The sequence below is a fragment of the Equus quagga genome, chromosome 5, assembly GCF_021613505.1.
Source record: "Equus quagga isolate Etosha38 chromosome 5, UCLA_HA_Equagga_1.0, whole genome shotgun sequence".
NCBI classification, from domain to species: Eukaryota; Metazoa; Chordata; class Mammalia; order Perissodactyla; family Equidae; genus Equus; species Equus quagga.
Window position 1 is genome coordinate 78,741,668 of NC_060271.1, and position 22,525 is coordinate 78,764,192.

Sequence of the window (22,525 nt, forward strand, 5' to 3'; positions counted from 1 at the left end):
CATTTGGAATATTGGATAAAATAAATGAGACAACTATTTTCAGATATTGGACAGCAGGCAGTGCAGGACTATGATCTCTAAAAGGAGGGAAACAAATGGAACGTAGCCCCAGCAATCTGCATACAGGTACTTCGCAAACTGCAGTACAGAGAGGGGGTAACCCAAGCAGAGTATGGCAGTATTGTTGAGTCAAAAGGGCAAAGATTGGAGTTTGGGATGAAGTTGCTTATATTTGCAAGGAAGCAGCTTCAAGATGAGGAAGGTCTTCCTAGTAGCACCAAAAGTCTGCACTGGGATCCCCGAGAGGCTTTGGCGAATACTAAGCTGCTCGTGTGCAGGGTGAAAAATCCATGAAGTCAGGCAGAAAACAACTGCCAAGGCATAGAAGCTGAGCACAATTGCCAGAACTCTCATAGGCAGGGGGAGATGTTCAGATTTCAACCGTAAGAGGGGAAGGACCCCACTGAACTCCTGAAGCATTCAGTAGTGTTGCCAAAGTGACTGGTAGTGGGTCCAAAGTAGCATTTCTACTGGGCCCAGGGTAAGCCTAGGGAAAAGATGATTCTAATCCCTACATAAAAGTGCATACCAGCACATCCCAAAATTTCAAACTGTTCCAATAGAAACTGAACTGTTTGCTGTAACAACAGTCAAACACTCTTTAAAGAAAAACAACAAAATAGAGATAGTCAACAACCTAACATTCACAATATCTAATAGTCAATAAAAATTTACTGGATATGACAAGAAACAAGAAAATCTGATCCATAATAAGGAAAACAATCAGTCCATAGAAAAAGATGCAGAAATGACAGAAGTGACAGAATTAGCAGATAAATGCTTTAAAACTGCTTGTACGCACACAGTCAGTGTGTTCAATATTTAAAGGTATTAAAGCTATTTAAAGGTAAAATATAAAGAAAGAAATAGAAGTTATAAAAAATGAAGTAAACAGATCTTCTAAAGACAAAAATATCGAAAATAAAAAATATGCTGAATTGGATTAGCAGCAGAAATTAGCAACTTTAGAAGATAAGATTGGGAAACTTAAAAGACTCAGCATTGGAAACTCTCCAAACTGAAGTGCAGAAAGAGAAATGATGGGGAGAAAATTGTACAGAGTCTCGGTTACCTGTGGCACAATATCAAGCAGTGTCACATATGTCCAGTTGGCTTCTTAGGAGAGGAAAGACGGAAGAATAGGAAAAGTGAAAAAATAATGACTGAAAATTTTTCAAAGTAGGAGAACACTGTAAACCCGTATTTCCAAGAAGCTCAATGAACACCAAGCGGGACACCACACACACACACACACACACACACACACACACACACACACACACACACACACACTGAGGCACATCATAATCAAATTGCTGAAAAACAATGATAAAGAAAAAATCTTAGAAGCAAGCAGAGGAAAAAAGATGCATTACATATAGAGAAACTGTGATGAAATGACTGCATACTTTTTAAAAGAAACTTTGTACTCCAGAAGATAGGAAACAATACATTTAATGTGCTGTGACAATAGCAACTGTCACCATGGAATCTTATACCTAGCAAACAATGAAAGTGAAATAAAGCTTTTTCAGACAATCAAAAGCTGAGAGAATTTGTTGTCAGAAGACCTGAATTTCAAGAAATGTTAAAGCAAGTTTTTCAGGCAGAAATAATAGAAAATGGAACCTTGGCTCTACGTATAGGAATAGAGAGCACCACAAACGAAAAGTATATGGGAAATATAAAAGATTTTTTTCTCATTTTTGAATATATTAAATAGATAATGGACTTTTGAAAACAAAAATAATGACTTTATAGCATATAAAGAAGTAAAATATATGAAAATTATATTAAGTGAAATAGTATAATATTGTTTGAAGGTAGACTATGATAAGTTAAAGATGCGTATTATAAAACCTAGAGCGATCACTAAATGTATAAAACAAGGAGATATAGCTAATAAGTCTGTATTAGCCAGGGTTCTCCAGAGAAACAAACTAGAATATATTTACTATATTTATATGTATTTTATTTATAAAATCACATATATTACTACATTTACTGTATTACTAAATATTTTCTATATTTACTATAGAGCTTCGGTAATCAAGACAATGAAGTATTGGCATAAAGTTAGATAAAAAGATCAATGGAACAGAATAAGGAGTCTCAAAATAAACTCTCACACATGTGGTTACTTGATTTCCAACAAAGATGCCTATGCAGTTCAGTCAGAGGAAGATAGATCTTCTCAACAAATGTGTTCAAGCAATCCAGTGTATGAACTGAAAAGAAAATTAATCTTGACACCTCCCTCACACAATAAACTGAGATGGATTGTAGAGCTAAATGTGAAAACTAATACAATAAATTGTCAAAAAAATTATATGAGAATATCTTCAAGACTTTGAGTTAGGTGACGATTTCTTAGGCGAGTCACAAAGGGTATTAGCTATAAAAGAAAATGATAAATTAGCCTTCATCAAAATTATAAATTTCTGATCATCAAATGACACTTTTAGAAAGTGAAAAGGCAAGCCAAGGCACGTATGAAAATATTTCCAACACATCCATCTGACAAAGCAGTCATCCAGAAAACACAAAGATCTTGTACAAATCTCTAAGAAAACATTGATGTGTTAAAAACATCGACAGTAAACTTGAGAGGTACTTTACAAAGGAGGACATCCATTTGACAAATAGGCCTATGAAAATATGCTTTAACAGAATTACTCATAAAGGAATACAAATTGAAACTGCAATAAGATACCATACTCCGGCAAGATAGCAGGAATTAAAAATGTGTGATACTAAGTGTTGGAGAGGATATGGAACAACTCTTCTGTGTTGCTGGTGGGAGTATGACATGGTGCAATCACTCTGAAAAACTTTGGCAGTTTGTAATCAAATTAAGTATACAACTACTCTCTGATCTAGCAGTTTTACTCCTAGGTATTTTTCCAAGGAAATGACTATTTCCACTTAAAGACTTTATTCATAAAAGCCCCAAAATAGAAATAACCCAAATACGTATCAGTAGAAAAATGAATAAACAAATTGTGATGTATTCATACTTCTTAGCAGTAAAAAGGAACAAACTATGGATACATGCAACAACATGAGTGAATCTCAAAATCATGCTGAGCAAAAAAAGACAATACTGTAGGATTCTCTTTATATGAAGTACAAGAACAGGTAAAACTAATTTATGAGGCTATAAGTCAGTAGAGTTATCCCGTGGTGTGGGTGGATTTACTGATTTGAAAGGGGCATGAGGAACTTTTGGATTTATGGAAATATTCTGTATCTTGATCTGGATGGCAGTTTTATAGGTTTTTACATATGTGAAGGTCATTAAGCTGTATTCTTAGGATTTGCACGTCTTGTTTGTAATTGTACCTCAATAAAACCATACATAGGAAAAAGTGTTTTAAAAAAGGTTTCTTGTGTTTCTTGAAAGATGACTAAGAATTAGAAAGTGAAACAAGTTGGTAAGTCACAGAACCAGGTTTATAGCATCTGTTACATCCCTTTTCTGAGTGGTCCTTCTGTCCACACCCTGAGTATTTCCCCCCAGTTTTCTTTTAACTATGCTTTTTTCTTTGAACTTTTAATTTTTTTCAAGACAAAATAGGTAAGAGTTTTTTCCCCTTATTTTTTGTTGTGTTTTTTAAATTTTTGATTTACCAAAGGTCCACCATCTCATTATAGGCTCTACTGATGTCATCAAATAATAGCGCATATCTTGCCCAGGATATTTTGACTACCATCCTTAGGCTTCATTTTCTTTAGCTGTTAGGGAATATTTGTTTGTCTAGAATGGGGATTTGTGTATTCTTTAAGTGAGTATATGTTTATACAGAAACTCTAATTGAATTTAAGAATGTTCTTTTTTTCTTATTTATTTATTCATTTATTGTGGTAAAACAGTTTATAACATTATATAAATTTCAGGTGTACATCATTACATTTCAATTTCTGTGTAGATTACATCATGTTCACCACCCAAAGACTAATTACAATCCATCACCACACACATGTGCCACACACCCTTTCACCCTTCCCCCTCCTCCTTCCCCTCTGGTAACCACCAATCCAGTCTCTGTTTCTATGTGTGTGTTTGTCATTGTTTTCATCTTCTACTTAGGAGTGAGATCATACAGTATTTGAACAAGATTGTAATCCTTCCTAAGATATGGATTCAGTTATAGGAAAATCTGCTTGGGGAAGATTTATGATTTTTAAGGTAGTTTAGGTATAAAGGTGAAGTAACACTTTGTCATAGGATTTCTGCAGCACATGGGAACCAAAGTTCCAGCCATGGGTCCCGGATAATAGGAACAGATGGGAATATCCAGAGCTTGATCCCCAAATGTAACTTATTGAACATCCATCCTACGTAAATAGGAGGCATAGTGCCCTGGGAATGAAGTGGCCTCACCCATAACTATGGGACATTGAGGAAAAAGGAACAAGATAGCTTTCTTGTTCAGCAAAGGAAGGGAACTTAGAGGAGCAATCCAAAAAATCAGTTTCCATGGGGCAGGCAGAAGTAAGACGAGGATCCAGAATAGAGGAAATATCCACAAGGAGAGGTCAGGGTGGAAGGTTAAGGAAGCAGAGGCACAGGTACACAGAAAGAGGGAACAATATATAGGGTAGCTTTATGTTCTCTGAGTGGTTCTTACTTGCCTTGCTAGATCAGTTTCTGTGTCTGAACTTTCTCTATTTCACAGTGAAATAATTCATTAAATAAAATTTGACACACGAAAAAAATGTAAGCAAGGGCGTGTTACTGAGGAAGCAAAAGCAAAAGAGAAAGTTGGTGTGAAAGACAGCTCTCTTTCACAGAATAGTTCCTGGCTCTCTTTACCTGTTTCTTACTTTGAAACTTGCTAAGATTATCCAGAGAAAGAGAAGTTTGGCTTTGGCCACTTGGAGTCATTTAGATAAGATCCTTGATGATCTGGGACTCAGGATCTGATCCCAGTAGGTTGACAGAGAGCTCTGGTTGGAATCTGTTCTAAATATCTGCTGTGAACTCAGCATTCTTCTCATGCTTCCTTAGATGGACAAGGGATAAAAAAACCCTCTCACTCAGTACCCTGGCCTTTCAGATTTGTGTTATTTTTATCTTCTTGTCCTCTCCATTCCCTTACCCAAGTCACAAAGCAACAGAAAGATGTATCAACTACCACAAGGCCCTTTACTGGGAGGCAGGATCAAATGATTGTTAAGAGTCTTTGGAGTCTGACATGGCTGGATTCACATCCTAGCTCCACCACTCAGACATATAACTTAACCTCCCTGTCCTTGTCTATAAATCGAAGGTTAAATACCTTATGGGGTTCTTGTGAGAAAATATTCTCAAAATGTTTGGCACATAGTCAGTGCACAATAAATGGAAGCAGCCGCTCTGTTGATGGTGGTGGAGATAGTAGTGGTGTTTATGATGGTGATACTTTCTCTAAGCTCTTCGCCTCTACTCACTATACTTAGTACTATGACATAGGGCTTAGTATTGTGTAATTGAAGTACTTAGTAGTTGAAAGTAATGAATACTGAGCTTTCTCTGTTTCTTTGAGGAATTTGTAAGATTTATATACATTTGTGTTAATTGTGTCTAATTATGTCTTTATGTAAAAAACAATGGATGATACCTCCCTTTTTGTAGAAGAAAATCAGACACCTCCAAGGCATAAAGTACATATCAGTGTGTACCTACTCTGCACAGTCTTGGACTCTGCTTCATTTGGATATACCGAAAGAAAGATGCCATAGTTTCTTTCCTTGGAAACCATGTACTTTTCAAGGAAATGTGCATGCGTGAAATGACAATACATAGTACAAGTAAGAAAGACAGTAAATAGAGAAAGAGTAGAGGGAGTAATTTGAATTAGAGAATATGAATCTAGGTATATTTTTGAAGCAAGTGAGTTGATTTAGTTACCAAAGAGCTACATGGTGAAAATCATAGAAGTATTTTCCTGGGTCTTGACTCATGCCCAGTGATGGTTCTCACTATGGCCCTAAGTGTGACTTTGAATTAACATCATGAATTTTCTCACTAGTTGCTCCTTTGCCCTTCCCAAAACTTTAAAAAAAAAAAGACATTGTAATTGGATTGAGAAATAGTATGAACTATTTAAGTGCTTTGGTAGTTGACTTTCAGTTCATTTAGTTGATATTTATTGCCTGTCTTGGAGTGCATAAATATTCTAGATGCATCAAGAGAGGCAGCATGATATTGCCTATAGAGCTAGTTGTAAGACCTTGTGATTCAAATCTCCCTGCATCCCAGGTTCCTCATACATTCAAAATACGATGATAATGCTTAGCTCATTTTTCCTCTTGTCTGGCATTCTATCTCTATTCCTTTGCAGTCTCTCTACACTAATACTATCAAAGCTTCATTAGATATGGTCTAGATGTGGTAATAGCTGATTTGAGCCTGTTCTTGGAGGTATACAAAGGCAGTTTTATGGGACATTTGGTCAGTTTAGGTTTTCTTAAGTTCCAAATACCTACCCTGTCCTAGTGATTTTGGCTGTATGTTCGTAGAAAGAATCTGCTTCATAATAAGATAAGGAAGAGAGTGAAACCACCATTTTTTTATTGCTTAGTGTGTTGGTTGTTGCTGCCTGAGTCTGTGTTTATCCTTTCTTATAAAATCTGTGAACACCACGGTAGTAACAGAAACCAGAAGTGAAAAAGAGAATGGATAGTGGACTGTGAATTAGCAAAGCTTCAGAATGCTTCTAGACTTAGAAAAATATTTAACAATGAAAACATACATTTCTGCAATTATTACTTTGGAAATAAAGAATTAGCTTGAGGGGCTGGCCCTGTTGCCGAGTGGTTAAAGTTCCGTGTGTTCCACTTCGGCACCCCAGGGTTCACGGGTTTGGATCCCGGGTGTGGACCTGCTCCACTCATCAGCCATGCTGTGGAGGCATCCCATGTACAAAGTAGGGGAATACTGGCACAAATGTTAGGACAGGGCCAGTCTCCCTCAAGCAAAGAAAGAGAGGATTGACAATGGGTGTTAGCTCAGGGTCAACCTTCCTCACACACACACAGACACAAAAGAATTAGCTTGAGGGTAAGTAGAGTGGAAAGTGGTTGGAGTGATTGGAGGGCAGTTAAATAACTCAGCATGTTAGAGTAGTGTAACCTGTGATCATTTGTAAGTGCATTTGGCTCTCTTGATTGATATATATTGATATAGACTTGAAAGCCAAGTTTATGTTTCATGTTAAAGTTAATAAGCTATTTAATATTTTGAGATGAATAATGAGTCAGAAGTGTCAACTAACTTACCCCAAATTACGCAGCTAATAAGTGGTGGAGATAAAAATTCAAACATGAGACTTTCTGACTCTGAGCTGTCTTATTTTCATTTTACCAGGCCAGCTTTGTGTCTCTTTGGCAATCCATTTTGGCCACTGAAACGAGCCTTTCAAGTACTGTCTTCTCAGCCTCCAGCTTAATTGTGCGTTTAGCTGTATGATTTTTACATCTCCATGTTCAGCTCGTTGGGTCTTTTAAGTATCTATTTTGGTCTAGATAATTACATTGGACACAAGTTAAAAAGTGTGCCCCAGCAGATACTCAGTGTTTGAAGAGCTGGCTCCTAAACTACTGCTATCTTACCTGTTTGGGCATAGTCTATGTCTTGGATAACCTGTTAACCTTGTTATTATCTGGACCTGTTTTTACCCTCTTGTTCCAGTGTAAGACTGTAAGATTTACTATCACTTTTTAGATGATGGTTTAATGGAAAGATACAGATTTAGGAATGGGTAGAAATACCAGATAGCTATATGAATTTGTCTAAATTTTTTAATCTCATGGAGAGCCTTAGTTTCTTAATCTACAAGAAAGGAATAATACCAACTTCTTGGGGGTGATTGTGAGCATTAAATGAAATGACACAAGATATCAACTGCCTGAGTATGACACATCTTGGATGTAAAGACGTGCCGAAGAGATGATAGTTTGTTTCCCTTTTCTCTGGCTTCTGATCTGCAGTGGTGTCTCTAGTGGGTTTAATTGAAAGCAAGCCATTTAATGTGGATTTCTTTTATAATGTGACTTTTCTCTTTAGGATTCTTTATGCTTCCAGTGCCTCTTTCCTACTTGGTCTCTACAGTGCTCCCTAACTTGAGTGTTTCCATTTGTTGTCTTAAATCATCCACAGATTGTGGATCTTCAGAACATACAAACAGAACCATATAGATGAGGAACATTTTTAGTATGTATACTAAAATAGGTCATTGTTTATTATTCTCCTATTTTTATGCTATAAAATAATACTTAGTCAAATAAATAAAATGTTTAATCTCACAAAGTAATCAAAGACATAAAAAGACATAAATTTAATTAGAGAAATTTATGATAGTACTCAGTGCTGGTGATTATGCAATTAAATGATACTCTCAGAAATATCTGGGGATATTGTAAATCAGAACACATCTTAGGTATAGCAGTTTATAGTTAGATATTTGGAAATCTGGTTTTTACCTATGTTCCTCTTCAGATATATGCTATATGTATTATGAATTACAATATTGATACCCCTCATCCTAGTGGGTCTGAGAAGTAATCTTAAAGGAATTATCTAAAGTATGTAAAGAAGTATGCAAATTCAAAAATTTATTGTGCTATTGTTTATTATATTTTTTCCATTTAAAGCTTGCTATGTTTGTGGAAGGCTCTGGCCCAGAGAAACATATAAAAAAAGTAAAGGGTACTGTAGTCAGAATCTGGCATTTTCATGAATCCTTACTAGACCTGTATTACTCTATGATCTAGTCTTTTTGTAATAACAATAACAACAAAAAAATAGAAACACCTAAATCCAATAGCAGAAGAATGAACAAATAAATTGTGGTATACTCCTAAAATAGAACAATGTGGAATAATTAAAGGAATAAACTGTAGCCACATGTATTACATTAAAAAAAAGTCACATTAATAATATTGAACCAAAAAAGCCAGGTGCAGAAGGACGTATTGTATGATATTATAGAAAGTTTCAGAATTCAGAAAATAATGCAATATATTGTTTCTTGTTATACACTTGTCATAATAGTATTTTCAAAATACAAATGGTACACCTAACAGCAATAATGGTCACCTCTGGGGAGAGGGAAGAAAATGATTAAGGAGGTCACACAAGGGCTTGAACTGTATTTATAATGTTTAGTGAATACATAAGTATTCATCATATATTTATATATATCTTTCATATGGCTGGAATATCTCATAATTTCAAAAAATAAGAATCCACTGAATAATTTGAGGACTTAAACTTTTTAAAAAATATATCATTCTGTTTTTCAGAACAGATGATAAATAACAGAAATAAAATGGATATATATCTGGAAAAAAGTGAATATATCTTCTGTGGTATATAGCTTAGACCTGGGACTAAGATGTAATTCACCAGATATAAAGTGTTGGAATCCTTTAAAGGAGATAGTAAAATATTAATTTTAATATCAATATTTTACAAAATTATCTTATTTTATGTTCATAAACCTCAATGTTCATTTTTTTTTTTTTGAGGAAGATTAGCCCTGAGCTAACACTTGCCACCAATCTTCCTCTTTTTTGCTGAGGAAGACTGGCCCTGAGCTAATATCTGTGCCCATCTTCCTCCACTTTATATGTAGGGAGCCTGCCACAGCATGGCTTGACAAGCGGTGCATAGGTCCACACCCAGGATCCAAACCATTGAACCCTGGACTGCCGAAGCAGAATGTGCGAACTTAACCACTGTGCCACCAGGCTAACCCCAGTGTTCATTTTTTAATAAAACAAAATTTATCCTTTTAATTATTTTTTCCAGAAACCTTTTTGTTTTAAACTGTTCTTTTCATTTTATATGTTCTAAATCATAAAGCAGTAAATACTTTGTTTTCTGGATAAATGAGGGATTATTGTTTACATTTGTTTTTTAAGAATCATGGTAGTTTTAGAGGGGATGTTTTGAAATTTATTCTCTGTGGAAGAATTTCTCAGTTTGGTTAAGGTTTTGAATATTGTTTATCGTTGATTTAGGGAAAAAGTGCTTCTTGAATAACTAACTGGGCTTTGTGAATTTTAGCTCGGTGTCGTAGCTACATGATTGATGGCGATGGAGCTAATATTGAAGCTGATTCCCATCAGGTGCTGTTAATCCCAAGGTTGTTTGATTGCAGGGGTATCATGATGGAGAAAACCTTAAAGACATTTCTAATTGAAAAATAAATGATTTTAATTTTTGTTGGAATTTCATTTTAATCTGTTAACATTACAATTTACATTCTTGTATTCCAGGGAAAGGTGGCCCAGACAGCATGTATGTCAGCTTGCAAGCATTTAGCCACATCCTTGATGCAACTTTTGCTGGAAGCTGAAGTAAGGCAGCTCACCTTGGGAGCATTACAGCAGTTCAACTTGGATGTCAGAGAATGTGAACGTAAGACAGTGAACCATCCCTTTGCTTGTTTCTTTTACCTGCGTGCTCACTTCTGCAAAAAAAAAAAAAGTTTTAGGTCTGTGAGGTCTTCATTCCTGATGGAGTCAAAGAATACCTGGATGACAGAGATAACTTATAGGACATCTAGGAACAGAACCGATCAGCAAGTGAACGAGGGCCTAGGCCCAGATGTAGAACAGAGAAGATCTTTGGGCACAAGGAAGTTTGCAGTCTAGAGGGGCATATAAGGCAGGCATGCATTTAATAGACACCAAAGAAAATCTGATTAGTCCAAAGACTTCAAAAGAATGCAGTTCCCAACCATTTCCTTTTTATGTTATATTTTAAAACTGTTTTTACATCTTATCTGCAAACTCTTCTTAGTCTAAAGAACAAATGGGATGCGTATTTATCTATCAGAAATACTTTCTGTTACAGATGGAAACAAAAAATCTTAGGGTGGTTTAGACAAATAGATTTTCCTTTTCTCAGAGGTAATGAGTTGCTGTATTGATTTAGTTGCTTGGTGGTGTCATCAAGGACTCAGGGTCTTTTGTTCCCTCTCCTCTGCCGTACTTAGAGTGTGGACTTTTCCTCCTCATATATGTTATGGTCCGAAGAGACTCACATTCAAGACAGGAAAAAGGGGCCAATGTCATCTATTGCTCTTGTCAAGAAAATAAAAACCTTTTCAGGAGATGCCTAAAATACTTCCCTGTTTGTCTCATTGGTCAGAATACAGTTATGTGGTCACCTCCAGCTCTCAGGGAGGCTAGGAGATTGAGTATCTGACACAGTGAAAGAGGAGCATCATTATTGGCTTAGCTGATTCATCATGAATCATCCCCTTGGAGTAAAACACAAAGTTAGGCTTTGGTTAGGAAGGAATGAAGAGTGTTGTAGTATTCATTGTGCTGTCGGTGAAAAATGAAAATGAACAAAAATGATATGACTACTGGAAATTTTTTTCTGACTCTAAGAAATTAAAATAGTAGAAAATTCCATGAGTCTGCTATCTGACCCAGCTTTTTATTTTTACTGCTTATTGGTTTCCCTTGGTTGACTTTTGATGGCTGGAAATTAAGGTTTTATTGGTTTTGCTGGTGTTAATTAATTAATTGATTAATTGAAACTTCCAGTTCCACCCATCACAGAGTAACAGGTATCAAAGCTCCCCTTCTGCCATAAACAACTGTAAAACTGGATAAACCATATGAAGCAACTCTTTTCATGCATTGAACAGCAACCAGCATAAAGCTGTGATCTTTCAGAGAGGGGAAATACACAGGTTAAGTGTGACATTCACTCTCATTTTCTGTCTGGGGGCACTAACTATCCAAACAGCAGGACAGGGAACTAGAGCCCAAATAAAAAGCAGTGTATCCTACAGAAAATAAAACGAAGATTGGCATCTGGGGCTGGTGAGGCAGCTGGGATTTGTGGGGCGAGGTACCAGAGCAGGGAATTGCTCAGAGAAGTAGCTCTAGAAATCTGTATTGAGAGCCCTTGAGTCTTTGGTCAAAAAGCTAAATTGCCACGTGCAGGGTGAAACTCTGAGGCTTGGCAGAGAACAGCCACTGAGGATCTGTGAGGTAAATCGGAGTGCCAGAGGTCACAGAGTGCTGCAGAATTCCACAGAGTGGAATTCTGACCAACCAGGGTGGAGAGGAAGACCCCAGAAGGTTAGGCCTTAAGAGTGCTACTAAAACCATTCTTGCGGATGCTTTGTCCAGTTTTCCAGCTTTTTTTTTTTCAGTAGGAACCTGAGTTCTCTTCCTTTTACTTCATCAGGACCAGTAGTGAGATCAAGTGAATATCTTTTCAAGGTTTATTTATTTTATTTTATTTTTTATAGAAATACTGTCTCCTCCTTGTGGAAATTTTTGGAGAATAAGACAAGTACAAAAGGAAAACAAAAATCATCATAATCTCATCATTCAGAAATAAGTACAATTCCAGGGGTTACATCCAGATGTGATAATATCCAGCAGCCACAGAACTGTTTCTAGAAGTCATCCACCAGATTCCTTGCATCTAGTTACCCAAAATTGTTTCATGTGCCTCTGTCTTAACCAGTTATTTACCAGGAGAGTGAAACCATAATGATTGTCTAGACTAATCAAGATTAGTTCTTGATGTTAAGTATGAAATCATCCTTTTCTAAGTTTTGAGGAAAGAGTAAAACCTCATTCTGATGTAAAGAAAAGGGCTTTGGAGCAGGCAGCCAACCAGTACCACTGGTTACACAACTAAGTTTAATGAATGATTGGGAATGACTACATGGCTGCGTTTTTGATAGAGCAAAAAGATAAAGAAGGATGGAGGGTGATAAAGCTAAAATATAAAATACAGAGAGCCTTAGGGAGGAGAAGTGATGGTCCAGGAGAAGCTGATGAATAAGGAAGATGCCCATCTTATGGGCTGGTTCTGAAGCACATTTTATGTAGAAGAATGAGCAACTTTTACTTGAGAGAACTATAGGCGAATTGGTATCCTTAGCAGAGAGCCAGCTTTGAGTTAAGACTAAGAGGTGGAGAGATCATAATAGACTTTGTTAACTATAAAAGAGGTTCCAGAGAGCCAGTATATTATCTGAAAAGCCATTCGATATTTGTAATAACCTTTCAGACTTAGGTCAGCTTGAAGCTAACATTTGTAGGGCATGACAGTGCCTCCAATAACCATATTACCACTAAAATTTTTTCCCCATATATTGTGGAGCCACTAAGGTTCATTGATTTAGAATTTAATGTTTTATTTCTGATTGACAGTAATTTGTCTGTCAAGAAACTTTCCATGGACATTTATTTTACTTTAAAAGAAAGAATTCTATTCTGTGTCTTTTGCTATACCATCCCCCTCATTTTTTTTTCTTTAGATGCTCAGTGGTCTATAAAAAATCTTAAAGAAATGATACATAAGATTCAAGTAACTATACAGAGGCGTATAAAAGCAGCCCCAAATGACAAGATAATTAACACTTACATCTCTCTACCCAGTGGTGTATGCGTGAGCTATTTTCCCTATTGTCTGTGAGTCTTGGGAGAACTGTATAGGGCCTGAAAGAAATCAAACTCTGGACAAGACAGAATGTGAATGTACCTTCAGTGTTTGACTCTGAGGTCTGGGCTGCCACTTTCTTAGATCTCAAATACATAGAAGAACTATATGCATTACCACAAGCCTGAAATATTCAGGTAGTATAGTGTAGTCATTAAGAACATAGATTTTAGAGTCAGCTCGACCAGATGGACTCAAGTCACCACTTCCTTTTAATGTGACCATGTGTAAATTATGAACCTTTCACAGCCCCATTTATGAAATAGGAATAATAATAGTTCCTTATATTACAGGGATGGGGTCAGAATTAAATAAGGTAATGCATGAAAGGGTTTACTTCATGGCTGGCAAAACACTAAATATGCAAGAAATAGTAGCTTCTCCTGTTGTTATCATCATCATCAGCAGCAGCAGCAGTTAATAAATATCCAGCAACTCTCAGAAGGTCTTTTGCAGACCACTCAGACCTTTGGCTATAACTTGTGAATCAGTTAGGTTTGGAGATGCTCTTTTATTTGGTATAAGAAATTAAGTTTTGCTTCTTGGTAGTTGTCTGTCAAACTTCTGTGGTTGTCCTGAAAGGTATGATCCAGAACTGGTGATTTTCTAATTCTCAGCTTGATGCTTTTGTGAGAAATCAATCAGTTAGCTGAACTGTTTGCTAGAAATGGTAACTACTGCTTAGAGCATCATTATCTAACGGGAGTGTTGTTGCTAGGTAATTCTTACTGACAGGCTACCAAACCAAGTACCTTTAAGGTGACATTATTATAAATTTAGGAGATGTGAAGAAAATATTCCTTTCCTTTTAAAAATTGACAGTGACCTCCGAGTATTTCTGCTTTGGATGGATTTCATCTTGCATCCCCATACATTTGTGTGTCTTATATTTGGTTTTGGATATTAGAGCACCGGATCCTAGCAGAGAAACTGGATTTTAAATACTAGCAGGTCTTGATGGCCTAATACTTAACTCCCTACCAAACTTGATCAGTACTGTGTCACTCATGCACTAGGATGTTGAGTCTGTGTCTGGATGTGGAATTCCCTAAGCTTTCTCTTGGTGTATTCTAAATAAGGTGGTCTAGGTTCATATTCCATCTCAACTACTTGTTAACAGTATTAATTCAGCAATCTGTTCATTTATTCAGCAAATAGATGTGGAGCCTCTACTCTGTGCAAACAACCATACTGAAGGCTGGAGATACAGTGGGAAACCATGAATTTTAAATAGGAGAGAGACTTGATTAAATTTGTATTTTTACAAGGAACTCTGCAGTTTATCAGGAGCCTTGGAGACCAGTTATAAGGCGGCTGCAGTAATCCATGATTGAGGTGATTTGGGAGCTTCAGCATATTTCTGCATGATAATTAAAGCCATAGGAGTGAATGAATCAGCTCATCTAACGTCCCTGCGTCCATTACTGTACTGGAAATACACATCCCTCCTCTATTTGTCTCACAGTATTGTCATGAAGTCAAATGAGATGATATATATAAAATCATTTGTAAACAGCCATGGAAATTTTATTTATTACAATTATTTTTTCTTTATCCATATGATTTTATGTGTTTTTTTCTTATTTTCTTTTCCACTTCCACTGTTACATGGTTTACAATGTTAAATATTTTCAGTTTTCAGTTATCTGCTAAGGTCCCTAAACTCTTCAAAAGATTAGTATATTAAATATATCACGTAATTAAGCTAAAGCCACAGGGACATTTAGTTGCAAGGAAATGCAGTGGCAATTGCATCTTTTTAAATTTAATGTAATCCGTTATTTCCCAGGACCCATCAGTCTTTTGCACAGAAGGCCCTTGAAGGGGAAAGTAATATAATGCCTTATGCCAAATTCTCTGAGTTTTTTTATAGTCAAGTTAATCTGGGCTTGGTTTACTGTTTTGGAAAGGAACAAGGACTCCAAAGCCTTCCATTTCAGCATTCTAACCATAAGTGCCCTCACTTTACAGGTCAGGAAACCAATGTGGAGAATCTGCCTAAACTCAGGATTTAAAGAAACATCTTGAGAATATATTCATGATCTCACTGAGCCTACTATGATATAAAATAGTGGCAGAACATCGTTTGTCACTTAACCTCCATAAGTCCCCACTCTAACTGAGAGATCAGCTAGCTTTCTGCATCCCTAAAGAATTAGTTTTAGCTCAAAGTCAGGATCCAGCATTCCTGAAAAGTTTGAACGTTTCCATCTCTTTGTATATATTTAGTAAAATAAGTGCCTGCAAGTCACCTTGTGGTATAGCAGGCTCTCCCCTGACTCAATTTTACTACTGGGGCTTCTGAATTAAAGAATCTTTAGAAAGTGATGTCTCTGAACCTTAAGTACCAGGCCCAAACAACTGCCAATTAGGATAACTGTACTCACTTATTTTGATTTTCTGCACTACTTGAGCCCAACTATCCTTGACTCTCCAATTCCATATAGTTAATTATCCACCTTTGGTCACTCCCCATGAGGGTCTCTCCTAGGGCTTCCTGCATTTCTTTACCAATCTCTTCCTGATATGGGGGAGACAGAAGAGAGGAGAGCCCTCGGTACCCTGGGTGAGAAACATAAGGAAAGCGTATGTGACAGATCCACACTATCATTCTTCTGTTGTAGCCTTTGAAGTTTATATTATGCAAAGGGAGTGCTGGTCCAATAATAGCTAAGCCAGTACTAAACTCCAATCTGTATCAGCCAACCAAGCAAACTGTTAAAGTGACTACTAGCTAGTACATTAAATCAAGCCTCTCCAGTGAGATGCCCTATAGTAATTAATCTGTCAATCAGGATTATGTTTAGTCGTCCTTGAATAAGTAGTGCAAAATGCCTACCCACACAGTTTTCCCTGTTTGTGCTGAGATTCCCTAGAAAACTCTTACATTTCCTTCTGAATGTAATTCTTTTCTTCCCTACTCTTCTTTTGCATATTATCCTTGAGCGCATGTTGCGTTTAGATCCTAGTCACAGGACAAGATTCAGTAAGAGATAGAGCATAGCAGAGCAGAGTGCTACTTTTCTCTGGCAAGGGGGATACAGTGAAAAGCATTCTGGAGAAGGCTGAGGGATCTAGGTTCCACAGTTTCTCTCAGCACCCTTGCATTTATCAAAGAAATATGGTGAGGTTATGAACACAGCTGGTATATCAGTCCATAACTTGAAAGATCAATTCATGCACTTGATTTTCAACTCACTCAGCTATCCAGCTGCAAACAGAGGGAGATTATTGCAGTAGTGCCTCACGAGGGTTCTGTGCTTTCTGGATTCTTGAACTGTGCATTCTAGCAAGGACAGGAGTGCCCCATTTGTGTTTTAAGTTGCCCAGTGTTAAAAGCTCTCACATGACTCATATTCTTCAATTTCTTTAAATTGATCAGTGGCAGCACAACCTAGTCCTCCAAAGCTTCGCCCTCAGTGAGAACTTGTTCCCAGGTGACTTAAGATAATACCTTAATTATGAGCTTGACTGCCACATTCCACAGACTGTTGACTTCCCATCCTGGGAAATGAAGGGAAGTCTCAATGCCCTTTTCCCTGCAATCACCTGCTAACCAATTCCAAACATTCTACTTTTTCTCTAAGTCTTTTGTTTGCCAGCTCAATCCCTAATAATCTGTCTTAATTAGAGTATGTTTATTTGCAAAGAACAAAAATCTATTCAAAGCAATTCAAGAATAAAGGAGGGCTTATTTTGAATATATGGATTTCATAGAATTCAAGGAAAAGATAAACAGTAGATCGGTTAGGTCAGGGATGCTCACTTCTGTTTTCTTAGCATCTAGCACAGTGCCTGACATATGGTACTTGCTCAATAAATATTTGTTGAAAGAATAAAAATGACTCATTTAGCAACTACCTCAGTTTCTGGATCCCTTCGGTCAGCTCTGAGGATGGGAGGAAGTAGAAGTAGGAAGTAACTCAAGATGGATGTCATGTGATGTGAACAGCAAGACAACCTGAGATATACTCGGAATCCTAAGGAATATTCTCTTAGGAGGATGTACAACTGGTGAGTCAATGATTGGCAACTTTAGTACACATATCCTACCACCAACTTCTATGACTTACAAAGCCATCTTTGCCATCAACAGTCAATTCTCAATGTATCAGCTGTATAACACGTAATAATTAAAATCACGGGTGATAGACAAATTGGCCTTTGAAACCCAGATCTTCATTTAGTAGTTTGGGCATACTTAACTCTTCCTCTAAACCTCAGTTCCTCTATTTGTAAAATGAAGTTACAATGTACCTATCTCATAGATTTGTTGTGATAATTAAGTGAGTAATTAACACATAATAAAGTTCAATAATTGTTAGCTGCCATCCTCATTGTTAGTGTCACTGTCATCAACATCAGAACAGTACTGGGCTGGAAGTCAGGAAACTTGTATTAATAACCTCAGTTTTGCCACCAACTTGCCATATGGTCTTGGGAATTCATTAAACCTCTCTGAGCTTTGGGCTCCTTATTTATAAGATAAGAACATTGGGCTACATGATCTCTGAATTTCCTTTTAGTTCCAAGATAGTAAGATTTGTCATGAGAGGGAAGATTGTGTAGATATTTTTATGTCTGTGGAGAGTTGTTAAAAGAATTAAATGAGATAATGCATGTGAAATACTTTACAGATCCTGGTGCATACATGAATATTTGCAAGCATTAGTAAATATTAAATATGTTTATTATAGTTTTCATTATAGTTATGTGTGATGCCATGTTCACCAGGGAACTTAGAGTATACGGAAGCAGAAAGCAGGCTTTGAGTGATTGCCATTAGAGGGTCTTGTAGATTCAATGACCATTGGAATAGGGTCAATAATGTTTTTCTCAAAGAAACTTTCTATATAATTCTTTTAAGACAGGATTGCCTCAGAGTCTGTTTTATACCGTTTACTTTTAGATAATACTTGTTTAGGAAAAAAATCAAGCCGTCTAGTCAAGACCTGAAGCACTATACTATCTTGTAGAGATGTCAGAGTGGTTGTGGGTAAAATCAGAATTGCCATGATGAAACATGTTAGTTAAGCAGTCCTGAATTTCAGAAGACACTAATAAGTATGAATACATTTCTTTTGGAAACTTGGTTATCAGGACGTGAATACTGATAGAAATAAATTTAAAGAAGAGAAATTGGCTCTTTATAAAATTAAACAAATCTTGGAAATTTTAAATCATCGGGGCAAATGGTGCTATTTCATACTAACAGATTCTTGTGAAAAGTTTTTAATTTACTTCCTTTCCAATTAAAATATATTTTTTATACTTTATCCAAAGGACACTTTTCAAATTGTATCTTAAGTATTTGGTACCTCTTCAAGTCTTAAAAAGAGAGCCGTCCTAAGAATGTAAGATTTGAAGAGAGACACATGGAAAAAGTTTGAACCTAGTAAACTTTTAAAGCTGATCTCCCTAGGGTATATGAGAACAACAGATTCCTCTGTTGTTAGAGGATATATAGTGCTTGAAGATGCAAATTTACTATTATTAGACTACTGAAGGACATTTTGTGTGTTTCAGTATCATTAATTTCAGATCCTTTGGCTTCTATCCTCAACCTCATCTTTCTGAATATAATTTTAAAACAAGCTTTCCTTTTCTGCCCTCTTCCATCTGAGAAACATTAAGGTAAGAAGATGGATGATAGACTTTGAGTTTGTATGCAGAAAAATAAACTTATTTCCTATAATTTGCAGTGCTCTGCACATGTGAAAATCTAAGGATAATTAGTTGTTATTGCTTTAATATGATAGAGACAATAACTTGTTCCATGAGACAAGCTCCATGGCTAATGAATTTTATCTTTTGGTTGATTGACTGGTTAATGGAATCAGAAAAATATTTTATGTCTCTTCTTTACAATAATGCTTTCATTCTCTCCTGGAAATATATAAGGATTTGGGTAGCCAGTCTTTGTTAGAGCACATCCTTCTTTATTCATTTTATCATTTATTTTCCTCTTTTCTCTGTTTTGTTGTATATTCTTGTTTCTAATTTTCTTTTTGATTCAATATTTGCAGTGAAACTTACAGATTTACAAGGGAAAATCACTGTTAGCAATTGTATATATATATGCGCACAGTAATCATCAGTTCTTTCATTCTCTGCGTTCCTTGTTTTCTCTGTAAGACCTGCAACACTGTAGATATTCTATATAAGAAATCAGATTTAAAACTGAAGTGCAGTGGGAATTTGTAGGATGAAAATAGAAACCATAGTCTCATATCATATTCTCAGGTGCACCGCTCTCAATCAGCCTATACAAAAGCTTCTTTAGAAATTTACAGATCATTTGGCTTTGTCTCTCGCCCACTTCCCAGGCCTTTACTAGTTCTCTTTACAAGCAGGATTGAGCTTGAATTCTTAGGTCTAAAATGGTGTGAGAAGAGCACAAACTGCAAAAGCAGTACAAAAGCCCTGCTGTGTTTGCTGTTGTCCTCCCATGCCTAGAAGGTTTGTCATAGTAGGTGCCGAACTATTAGGATGTGTCTTTCTTGGCTGTGGAGAACCCAAATAGAAGGCTTCCCTGCCATTAAAATGGCCATGTCGCTTCTCTTTGACTGTGGATGATGGACCCTGTACCCTCTGGAAGGGCTTTTCTCAGACATGGGTCAGTGAGTAGTGCCCACTCAGCAGTTATTTTGGTTTATGGGCTGAAGTTTCTTGAATTCCAGGAGATAAGGCAGTCATTGTCTCCCTGGGCCCATTGCCAGACACCTGGTCATTTGATAGTAGTTGCTGCCAACCTGAGCGGTGAGAGTAGGCAACCTGCTCTTGCTCACCATGGCCTAAGATGCCATCCCTGTCAAGCAAATGGAGATGGATCATGCTGCTCTAACCTTGTTATGCATCACTGTCAAGCCCTGCTATGGGCCTCCAGAGGCTGGCCAACACAGACAAAGTACTTTTTTCTGGTAGCAAGTGTTAGCTTGGATTGTTTGTGGGGCATATTAGTGATGAGGGAGTCAAAGGACCTGCTACATGAAGGATCGTAATTCCCAGCTAAGCTTCCTTTTCTGTGGTGAACTCTTCTAATACCCTAAATTCTGTCTGGATGTTTGGTAAATGTGGTGCTTATCCCATCTGTAAATAAGAACAGTGTCGGATTGCTCTTTGAAATTATTTAGATTTTTTTCCTTGGTTTTATTTCAAGGGATATTTTGGGTGGTGGGGATAGTGGCTGGAGATTTAACTTAAACAGCTGGTAGTTTCCAAAGGGCTATTTTCTTGCCATGTGGTTTTGAAAGGGAGAGGACCAACTTTTTTTTTTAAGTATTGTTCCAAACTTGGTGCTCCTTCCCTCTTTCTCTACATTTTCTATTTTAGCTGTTTCAGGTTTCATTCCTTATTTTTTTCTCAGCTTTGAGAACTTATACACTTTGGAAGATTCAGGGACCACAAAGATTAAGAAATGCCATTTCAAAGAAGAAAAAGTCAAAAATATATTGTCTTATTGCTTCTTTGCTGTCGGTTGACTCTGGTTCCAGACTTGGTAAAACAGGTTTTCTTATAGTTAAAGGGTATATCGTAGTGATTTCTTAATCTCCAAAGCCTTTTTACTGTTTCTTTATTGGAAACTTTAAAAACCAATTATTTTAAAATTTTCTTCAACCCTCATAATTTGCTTGAAAACACCCAGAAGCATTTTCACGGAGAAATGAGCCAGTAGAAACAACAGCTCATCTTAATCATTTCAGACCTTAGACCTTACTATTAGCTCCAGAGCAATATATGACCATGTCTTTCTGCTCTATCAACTAGGTACAATATCACCTGAAAATTATTTTATTTCTTTAACACTGCCACCTCGTTCCATCAAGCCATTTCTACCTCTCTTTTACTCACGTAGGCCAAAATCCTAATATTTGTAATAAGCCAAAATCTCCCAAGAATATCTGATATATTCACTGTTCTTGCATGTCTCCAAGTGTTTGCACTGGGGCATCTTATCCATTTCGTATTTTCTTTGGCCCTCACTTCATTTCTTTGAGGCTGAGGCTGGTAAACTATTTTAATTGGGCCATTTTATAGGGTGTAAACCAGGAAATCATATTAAATACCATGTCTATTTAAAAATTATTTTAATTGTTAAAAATTGACAGACTTCTACTCAGGTCTGCAAGAAGTTCCCATAACATTCTAATCCATCATACTGCCTTTAGGTGGAACAATACCTTTTACATCTCAAAAAATTGATGAAAGTCCTAATTTTTATGAGACATTTTAAAAGAAAAAATTTCATGCCTTTTCATCATTACGTGCTCTAGCATTTCAGCATTTAACACATTCTGATTTGATCTCTACTGTTTTCATGAAACCATCTATCTAGTCTACTTTTAGCATGACAAATTTAAAAAATTTATCCTTTCTCTCTACTTCTGTTTTACCTATTTGTGTGTGTGTGTATGTGTGTGTGTACATGAGAGAGAGAGAGAGGGGGAGAGGGAAACAAACCCAAAAGTCCCCTTAGCATTTGCAATTTCATATTTCTAAGATTGGAATTTGGAAAATGTGAGGAAAATATCATTGCCAACACTTCCCTTTAGAAAAGCTGATGTTTCCGGACACTGGTGGATCCATGTATAGAATTTTTTAAGTCTTGCCTATAATGTTCTGTAATCGTGGTTGATCTATATTTGACTTCTGTTTTCCACTCCATTCCTGGGAGGAGGAGGTATATGGTAGGGTCCCTGGAGGGGTAATGTACCCATGGATAGGTGAATTGAGGCCTGTGTCTTTGTTTTTGTCTGATCACTAGGTAGCTGTGAACTTGGATAACACACTTAATTTCTTTCAAAATCTTTTTACTCATTTGTTTTGTGTGAGTGGTTTGGCCTAAGATATCCAGTTGGACTACATGGCTAGGAATTAGCCATTCAAGTGGGATGAGGTGGGTTGGAAAGGGTATTCTGACAAAGGCTGGTATTTGTATAAATTCTTGGAGAAAATAAAGAACATGGCCTATTAGGGAACTAGAACTAGTTTGTTATG

General features: G+C 36.7%; 1 protein-coding gene across 3 annotated transcripts in view; it reads left to right on the plus strand.

The window, feature by feature from the left end:
• EXOC6B (exocyst complex component 6B) overlaps positions 1-22,525 on the plus strand; it is a 577,176-nt gene that overhangs the window by 397,669 nt on the left and 156,982 nt on the right. For all 3 annotated transcript variants that reach the window (XM_046661413.1, XM_046661415.1, XM_046661414.1), the window contains one exon: positions 10,327-10,468. In XM_046661413.1, the coding sequence (XP_046517369.1) occupies positions 10,327-10,468 (142 nt within the window). The remainder of the gene's footprint in view (positions 1-10,326; positions 10,469-22,525) is intronic.